This window comes from Podarcis tiliguerta (genome assembly GCF_965153285.1).
Source record: "Podarcis tiliguerta genome assembly, chromosome: 1".
Taxonomy (NCBI): domain Eukaryota; kingdom Metazoa; phylum Chordata; class Lepidosauria; order Squamata; family Lacertidae; genus Podarcis; species Podarcis tiliguerta.
The window spans coordinates 124,617,429-124,627,174 of record NC_139534.1 but is presented as its reverse complement, the minus strand read 5'-3'; the positions used below and the strand labels follow the sequence as shown (position 1 = coordinate 124,627,174).

Sequence of the window (9,746 nt, the reverse complement as noted above, 5' to 3'; positions counted from 1 at the left end):
AATTTTGAAACTCAATCTGAAAAGGCCCATGAGTATGACTTTGCAAACAATGCCAATGCAGATTAATAAAAGGCTTTATCCAGAACCTGTTGAGTGCCCTCTGGATCCAGGAATTAGAAGGAACTAGGGCATGCAGCATACACCCTGCAAAAAAAAACCCCACAGCATGATAATAATAGTAATAATTTGCAGAAATTGCTTTTCACTGAAATTGCAGACCGTTAGACCCTGGCCCTCGCTGCCGGTCAGAGGAAGAACTTGGAACTCCCAGCTCAGTTTCTGGCAAAGGCTTTAATGCATAAGTCAGATTGGTACATAAGCAAGGCACAAGGTACAGCAGGTACAGCAGGTACATCGGAGGTATAAATACATAGCTAAGCGCAAGACGTTCACCCAATAAGCGATGTGCCCCCTGCACCTTGCTTTTGGGCGGAGCACACAGCGCAGCAAGCAGCCAGAGCCCCAGGACTCTGCAGAACTGGCACTCCTTTGAGTGGGCTGGGCTTGTGAGGTTCGCATTGGCATCTCTTGTGCCCTTGCAGATGGAGACAGGGGTCAGCGCCACCTCAGCATCCAATTTAGTCTCATTTGGTAGGTGAAGATACTGCCAAGGTGGGGTGGCAGCTCCCCAGCAGGAGGTATCTCATTAGGAATGCCCAGTGTCGGGGGCAGAACACCCCTCTATCTGCCTCCTTGGTCCACCCCCTCCTCTCTTCATTCCCCGGACTACTGGCCTCCTCCCCAGACTCAGACACTTCTCCGGTTCCTGGTTCAACCTCCCTCATCTACTAGGACACTCTCCAGGATTGCCCAGATCCATCTCCTTGAGCTCCTCCTATTCTTCCTCTGGATTAGACCATCCCCTTCATGACACTAGGAAATCTGTGTCTTCACACACATCGATAGTGAGCTTTCCAACTGCATTTCCATCTCTTCTAACATTCTTGCCAGGGTTGTGTACAGGGTGGATCGAATTTAGATAATTTAAAACAACCACAACTAGTTTAAATTAAGTAAATTTGCTTATGTTCTCTTGTTTTGCATAATTTGTTCAGGTTTTGCTCTATGTGAGCCTGGGCAATGGGCTACTCAGGGCATTGAAACATTCAGCTGCACCCTGGAGGCATTTCAAGAAAAACTTTACATCCCTAAAAACTAGAAACTTTGTGTGTGGGGGGGGGGTTTAAATGAAAGCTAAAATTCTGAGGAAGATGAATTCCATACTGTTTCCGTACCCCCCCCCAAGTCACCATTTATGCATAGCCCAGATAACAAGTAACCTGTTTTGTCCCGTCCCCCCCAACTCTGTGCTTTACAAAGAGTCAGAAGGCCCATTGGTAAGAGAGACAAAAATGCCTGGCAGCATCTCTGCATTTTTCCAGTGGATATTTATTCCTACCTCTTGTTAAAATGTGATGCCTTTTGATATTTGATATTTGCATCCAAAGTCCATTTTAGCTCAGCAAACAGAATAAATCTCCATGGCCTTCGCAGATTCCCCGCAGGCAAAGATTTGAAGCATTTCTTCACAGCATCGTGTCAAACTTTCATTGGGCTGGTTCACACACAGATTCATCAGGAGGTGTTTGCAAAATCAGCTGGCCAGCTGTGTGTATGGAAGAGCCAATGGCCCTTTCCTATACCCCCCCATCTTCCCTTCAGACACAATCTCCTAAAACGAGTCAGTTCTAACAATTAGCCATAATTCGTCATGTATACAGAGACATCAATTTATGTACATCATGCACATACGAAACAGGGCCATGCACCTGCAACATTGTCCAATTACGGAGAAAAGTCTCGCAGTGCTTGTTTGCACAATGTTTATTTGGTGCCAATGGGCTGCGTTCTGGGCATCACACTGACGTAAAACGACCCCTGATTACAACTGACATAGAATGAACAAAGCAAAAGAGAAGAGGCAAAACAAGCAACAGTGAAATATAACCAACAAGGAGATGAAGGCACGGTGAAAGTGAGGGGTAAGTTGCAAAAGGCCTGGGTGATGTTGAACATGTGGCTGTCGCCGTCTCTGGGATTGCGCCCATTCCACTGACTGCACAATTAGGTGCCATGTTGGTGGCACAGCTCCTGTTGAGGCCCTACTGGGCTTGGTCAGGAGGCCGCATGCTGGCAACATGACACATAATCTGACAATGCTTCCACAGCAAACAGGCAGAAGCTACGAGCACTGGAATAGGAGCAAGCGCTGAGCAACCACAGTCCGAGATGCCATGTTAAAAAGTGAACAAGGTTAGGGTTTTCAGGTGAGATTTGAAGGGGGAGGGATAAGCAGAGATGGGGAGACAGGTGAGCCAGGACAAAAAGTGCCACACTTGTGAAGGACTGAGCTGTTTCTATGTGCAGAGGGGTAGCCATGGGAGTCTTTGAGGGGCTGCAAGACTCTAACGTTGTTTTCATTACAACAGATTATTTTGGCATCAGCTTTTACAGACTACATTGCAAACTGTTTGTGTGCCAGAGGAGTGAAAGGTGCCTCCAGTTTTAATTCAGGAAAAAGGGGTGTCACACAGATCAGAAGTTTGGGAGTTGCAGCCCAAAATAAAGCATGCCACTGGCTCAGGGCTGGGGGGGCGTGTTCTGTGGCTTTGCAGATGTTTTCGGATGCCAACTCTCGCCATCCATGTCCATTGGAAATGCTGCCATCTGGGCAGTCACAAGTTCTCTGCCCTTGCGGTAGCTTTCAGGCCATAAATTGAGAGTGCAGTTGAGATACAAATAATGGCTCAGCAGCCCATGGGGCAGGGAAGCACACTGCCGGATTGCTCTAACTGCATGGAAACTGATATAGTTTCAGGGCTTCGTATTCCCATAGGTCAAATGTGTGTGTGTGTGTGTGTGTGTGTGTGTGTGTGCCAGTGCTGGTCTAAAGAGGCAACTGTGGTTGTCACTGGATTCTCCTAGTACATGGGAGGGTGTCTAGGGGTAAGCTGCCTCCCACTGGACATTTCCCATGCTAAGTATCAGGTAAGAATAATAGAACCAGGTAAGAATCATAGAATTGTAGAGTTGGAAGGGCCCCTGAGGATTGTCTAGTCCAGGCATAGGCAAACTCAGCCCTCCAGATATTTTTGGGACTACAACTCCCATCATCCCTAGCTAACAGGACCAGTGGTCGGGGATGATGGGAATTGTAGTCTCAAAACATCTGGAGGGCTGAGTTTGCCTAGTCCAACTGCCTGCAATGCAGGAATATGCAGCTGTCCCATTTGGGGATCAAACCTGCAACCTTGGAATTATCAGCACTCTGCTCTAACCAACTGAGCTATCCAAGAGTTTTCCCATGGCTTTCCCATGAAGCCTGAAGACAGACATGCTGCAGGCTCCCTTTTCTATCCAAGGTGCATTAGCTAACGCACGCAAGAAATGCTGCCACATTTGCATGGGGAGTAATCAGACTTTCACATTAACTTGTGCATGTTCTCTTTTGGTGTGCAGAGATGCCTCCTCCACTGAAGTAACTGGGCAAGCGCTTGCTACTGGGAGAGCTGCTTGTGCACTGGAATTCATGCACTGCTATGGCACATAGCAGTTTCATCTGCTCCTGTTGGGACATACTCTAATTGGTCCACCGGAAGGCACCTTATTCTGTGCTCCCCCCCCCCCCAATAGGATGAATACATTTATGGACACCAAAACCTGTTTCCACAGTTATAGCCACAATCATATCGATCCTGTGTAGCTAAGCATGAAATAATTACTCACGAATTCTGACTATTCATAGCAATAATTCCTCCACACATGGCAATACGTTGCACGAGTCTGCAGCAGGAAACGAGAAGGGCAAGCCTTTTGCACCCACTCAAGTGCTTGAGCACAGAAATCAAACACGGCAAATGCTTAGATAACAGTCCATAGAAACTGGAGCTTTGTCATAATAAAAAATAAGCTTCTGGTCCACATTGTCAAAGTGGGTCAGGATACAAACTCTCCAAGCGCTTTCCTTTAAATAGGAGGACCTCCTTCTCCCACTACTGATCAAAGGCGCAGTTGCGCAAAGGTAAACTTATCCATGTCTTTTTCAGTTTGGAACAGCACGTCTTTCTTAAGGTGGATGGGATCCCTCCTGTCTGCTGTAATGTACAGCGTATTTCATAGGCTACTTCGGTAAGAAGAGGCTGCTCCCATTTTTTTGCAGTGGAACCCTAGGTCTGTGCATCACCCAACCTCCTCCTTTCTACAAAAAAATTGTGTTCTGCCACCCAACTAGGATAACCATGAAGCTTAAGGCGCATATGGCACTTCAACAGTCTCCTCTAAAAGGCACTCCAGAAGTGCAGAGTTGATGATAAAGCTACATTCACCGGCAGATTCTTCCATTCCAACCCCTTGAGGCTTTTCCAAGACATACCACATCCAGTGTAAAAAGATTAGAGTACAATCCCATTAAAAAACTCCAGGCGAGAGAGAGGTCAAAATTTGTGCCTTCTTTCTTTTAAAGCAAACACCCACATTTTGAATCTTGGGATTGTTTTCTTGGTGCTTCCCTGGGCTCCCGTTCTGGTACGAAATCACTGCTGAGGTCCATCTGCGCTCTTAGTTTGTTCCGATGGGGTGACCTGGATATTAGAGGCAGAGGTTTTCGCTTTGTTTCGGAGGGTGTGAGCGTTGAGCATCTCCAACAGTAGGTCGTAGACGGGAACGACATTCTTGCATTTCATGCTGAGAAGGTGCTCCATCCCTTTGTTACTGTGAAGAAAGCAAAGAGGTCACAGCAAGCCACTGAGGTTTAAAATGCACTGTGGGGAGAGAGACTTTCTGCTGTCCGTCAGGCAACAGCTTTTCCCACCTGCCTTGCCCCACCCTCTAGAAGCCTTTCCCAGACCATGACAGCAGAAGTACCATATTTTCGCTCTATAGGACGCACCCGACCATAGGACACACCTTGTTTCAGAGGAGGAGAACAAGAAAAAAAAATCTCCCCCTCTCTGCTCAGCGCCCCTTCAGCAAAGCGGCAGGAGAAATGGAGCCCCTTCCATTTCTCCTCCTGCTTGGCTGAAGGGGCGCTGCGCAGCTCTCCCTCTCTGCTGAAGCCAGAAGAGTCTTGCTCTCCCGGCTTCAGCAAAAGGAACCCGAAGCCTTCGGAGCGCAGCGCGAGTTCCCGCTGCGCTCCGGAGGCTTCAGGCGGCTATCCCTGAAGCCTGGAGAGCGAGAGGGGTCAGTGCGCACCGACCTCTCTCGCTCTCCAGGCTTCAGCGAAAGCAATGCGTAGCCTCCGGAGCGCGGAGGCTTCGCGTTGCTGTCGCTGAAGCCAAGGAGCTTGCATTCGCTCCATAGGACGCACCCACATTTCCCCTTAATTTTTGGAGGGGGAAAAGTGCGTCCTATAGAGCGAAAAATACGGTAGCTGGGAAGAGGTCAGGGAAATAATAATTTTATAGGTTGTTTCTCAGTTTGACCCTATTACATGGTTTTGTATGTTTTGTGGCATTTTATGCATTGTGACTTGCCATTAATTTTTTGACTGGGAAGTCAAGGAGGAGGAGGTCACAGCGGCCATGGTAAAGTGGTCACAAGACTTTGGGTATTCAATAACCATGCCACAGTGGGAAAATTTGTGGAGGAATAGTTGGAAATTCACAAACTGTTACGTCTTAAGAGAAAACTTCCTAAAAATGCAACACCGATGGTATCTAACACCTTGGAAACTGTCAAAGATGTACGAAAGTGTCCCAAGTAATTGCTGGAGGTGCAGAGATAAATCAGGCACTTTCTATCATATGTGGTGGCTATGCAAAAAAAATCCAGGCATTTTGGGAGACTATCCACTTAGAAATACAAAAATTAATAAAGATTTCCTTTAAGAGAAAACCAGAAGCTTATCTTTTGGGGATCACAGATTTGGATAGCCCGCAAAAAATGAAGAGTATATTTTTATACACCACAGTGGCAGCAAGAGTTCTTATTGCTACAAAGTGGAAGATTGATGAAATCTCCTCTACCCATGAATGGATCCAAAAGCTAACAGATTATGCGGAGTTAGATAGTTTGTCAGAGAAAAAAAACAAAGAATAAACCAAAACAGGAATTCATCTCGAAATGGGAAGTCTTCAAAGTTTACTTGAAAAACAATTACAGTAGTTTAAACTCTGTCGCAGCATTTGCGTAACTTTAGTAGTAGATTTAAGAAAGATATGAAACCTAAGATAAATCAATAACTAGTTAATTTAAGATAAAAATGTGTAATAATAATAATAATAATAATAATAATAATAATAATAATTTTTTATTTATACCCCGCCCTCCCCAGCCAAGGCCGGGCTCAGAGCGGCTTACAAGCAATAATAAAAACAAGATGAATGATTACAACTTAAAAACAAAAGTAAAATACAACATTAAAATAATGGAACATTAAAATATTAAAATGTAGCCTCATTGCAGGAGGAGAAGGAAAAGAAAAAAGAAAGAGAGGGAGGGAGGGAATCAAATTGGCTCCAAGCCAAAGGCCAGGCGGAACAACTCTGTCTTACAGACAACAAATAATAGATAGCTGAAACAGGGAATGGACGGGAGGTCGGGTCTATAGTCCAAGGACCGCTTTTTGCTTTATTGATTTGTAATTAATATTGTCTTTATCACTGTTTTGTTTGTATTTTTGCATTTTTTTTTTTTTTTTTTTTTTGGTGTATCAATTAAAAAAAAATACATGGTTTTGTAGCATTTTATGCATTGTGACTAGCCATTAATTTTTTATTGAGAAGAGAGGCACCTGTGGAATTTCTGTCTCAAAGCAATAAAAGCATTGTCAACCACTGGACATCCTCTTCTCCCCTGCTCTGCATCTGATGCTCTAGTTCAGGGGTCAGGAAACTTACCGCGCCTCGGGCTGGTGTCTCCAGCGCCGATCGCACGGCGGGCCGGAGGGCAGGGGAGCACGTGACGATACGCATGTGCACACGCTATTTCCGGTGCACTTCCAGGTTGGAGAAGCACCGGAAATAGCTTGTGCACATGCGCACGGGTCTCCTCCGACAAGGATGTGCACCGGAAATAACGCTTGCGCATGCGCACAAGCTACTTCCGGTGCTCCTCCGGAGAGAGCCAGTGTGGTGTAGTGGTTAAGAGCGGTAGTCTCGTAATCTGGGGAACCGGGTTCGCGTCTCCGCTCCTCCACATGCAGCTGCTGGGTGACCTTGGGCCAGTCACAGTCTCTCAGCCCCACTCACCTCACAGAGTGTTTGTTGTGGGGGAGGAAGGGAAAGGAGAATGTTAGCCGCTTTGAGACTCCTTAAAGGGAGTGAAAGGCGGGATATCAAATCCAAACTCTTCTTCTTCTTCTTCTTCTTCTTCTTCTTCTTCTTCTTCTTCTTCTTCCTCCTCCAACCTGGAAGTGGGCAGCCGCGCAGCGCCCCGCCGGTAAGAGTGGGCAGTGGCAGCAGGCGGCAGGGTCGCCACGGGCTGGATAAACGAGTCCCTTGGGCCTTATCCGGCCCGCGGGTCTTAGTTTGGGGACCCCTGCTCTAGTTAAGTTAACGGCCATTCCATCCCTCTCAATGAACATTTAATTTCCTCCATGCCATGAAGTTGTCAACATGTGCAGAGGAGGGCAACCAAGATGATCCAGGGTCTGGAAACCAAGCCTTATAAGGAACGGTTGAAAGAGCTGGGTATGTTTAGCCTGGAAAAGAGGAGGCTGAGAGGAGATACGCTAGCCATCTTCAGGTATCTCAAGGACTGTCGCATGGAGGGTGGAGCAAGTTTGTTTTCTCCTGCTCTGGACCCAAAGCAATGGATTCAAATTACAAGAAAGGAGATTCCAAACTAAACATCAGGAAAAACTTTATTGGGGTAAGAGCTGCTCAACAGTGGAACTCTCCTTCACTGGAGGTTTCTAAGCAGAGGTTGGATGGCCATCTGTCATGGATGCTTTAGTTGAGATTCCTGCTTTGCAAGCGGGTTGGACTAGATGACCCTTGGGGTCCCTTCAATCTCTACAGTTCTATGAACTGGGGGCAAATAAGAGTTGTGTGCATGGTTCTTGCTATTAAGCATTAGAGCCAGATAGCAGATATCTGCAGCAGACGTAATTCAGAATGAGGTGGTAAACTGGTCTGCACCACTTCAGGCGAAGATGTTTCTGTGTGACATTTCTAAATGCTTCTAAACACCCTGGAGGCAGAACATTAGCACAGAATGAGAGTCCTGACCTAGACTTGCTCTCCCTGATGGAGTAATTTTCTACCTACAAGAATTATTTTCTCGTATCTTGCCTCCCCTCCCATTCACACACAGCTGAAGTGGTCCAGTCTGTTCCATCTTCTCCGAACTTGGCCACCTCACTGGAGCTTGCGAATGTAGTCTCTGCCATGGCAAACCAGCTGAGTACCTAAGTACATTTTCACACAGGAGGCTTAAAAATTGCTTTTGAACCTTTCTCAAGCTACTTAGGGACGCGGGTGGCACTGTGGGTTAAACTACAGAGCCTAGGACTTGCTGATCAGAAGGTCGGCGGTTTGAATCCCCGATGGGGTGAGCTCCCATTGCTTGGTCCCTGCTCCTGCTAATCTAGCAGTTTGAAAGCACATCAAAGTGCAAGTAGATAAATAGGTACCGCTCCAGCGGGAAGGCAAACGGTGTTTCTGTGCACTGCTCTGGTTCGCCAGAAGCAGCTTAGTCATGCTGGCCACATGACCCGGAAGCTCTATGCAGGCTCCCTCGGCCAGTAAAGTGAGATGAGCAACCGAGCAGTTCGAAAGCACGTCAAAGTGCAAGTAGATAAATAGGGGAGGTAAACGGCATTTCCATGCGCTGCTCTGGTTTGCCAGAAGCGGCTTAGTCATGCTGGCCACATGACCCAGAAGCTGTATGCCAGCTCCCTTGGCCAATAAAGGGAGATGAGCACCGCAACCCCAGAGTCGGCCACGACTGGACCTAATGGTCAGGGGTCCCTTTACCTTACAAGCTACTTACATTAGCCAAACAGGAAAGGAAGTAGAAGAGGAAACTTTGTGATGCCAATGAGCGCTCTGCTCCACAGTGGGTTGTTTTGGACTGTTTACATTCACAAGAAAAATGTGACTGGAGTAAGATCATGTGCCAATGTGGTGCCCTACAGGTGCTGTTAGGACTACAACTCCCATGATCCTTGACTGTTGGCCATGCTGGCTAGGGCTGATGGGAGCTGTAGTCCAACAACAGTTGGAAGATATCACAATGGCTGCCCAGCACAGGGCTGGGTAACCTGTGGCTCAACAAATGTTGCTGGACTCCAACTCCCATCATTCCTAGCCATTGTGCCCAATGGCCATGGATGATGGGAGTTGTAGTCTGACAACAACCAGATGGCTACTGGTTCCCCATTCGTGCCACAGTATTTTTTCAATACTGCTATTCAGTCTATAGTTTAACATACTGTTTTGATTTGCATTCCTGCAGTCAATAATTGGGTTAATGGAAATACATGCACACACACACAAATAAGCCATAAACCAAGTTGCTCCATTCCTTATCTTCACTGCTGGAAAAACAAAAGCCAAGTATTCCTGAGGTCATTCCTACATACAACTAAAATAATTTGATTCAAATCATTTTAATGTGTCATTTTTAAAAAGTGGGAGAAAAGGAACGGATACGCTTTCCTGTGATGAGCGAACATTTTAACATAATTACTGAACGGACTTCTAACACTATCAAAGAATAAATAATTGCAAGGGGTGGGCAGAGCAAAAAAAGAGAAAAGAATGCATGGTAATCATTTATTCAGCCAAAACTCATCTACTCTTTTG

General features: G+C 46.4%; 1 protein-coding gene across 1 annotated transcript in view; it reads right to left on the bottom strand.

Moving 5' to 3' along the window:
* Window positions 1-276: 276 nt before the first annotated feature.
* The window catches only part of ESR2 (estrogen receptor 2), a 66,485-nt gene continuing 57,015 nt past the window's right edge, over window positions 277-9,746 (bottom strand). Inside the window, exon 9 of the mRNA XM_083437919.1 lies at window positions 277-4,710. Coding sequence (XP_083294045.1) covers window positions 4,533-4,710 — 178 coding nt within the window. The 3' untranslated portion in view covers window positions 277-4,532. The remainder of the gene's footprint in view (window positions 4,711-9,746) is intronic.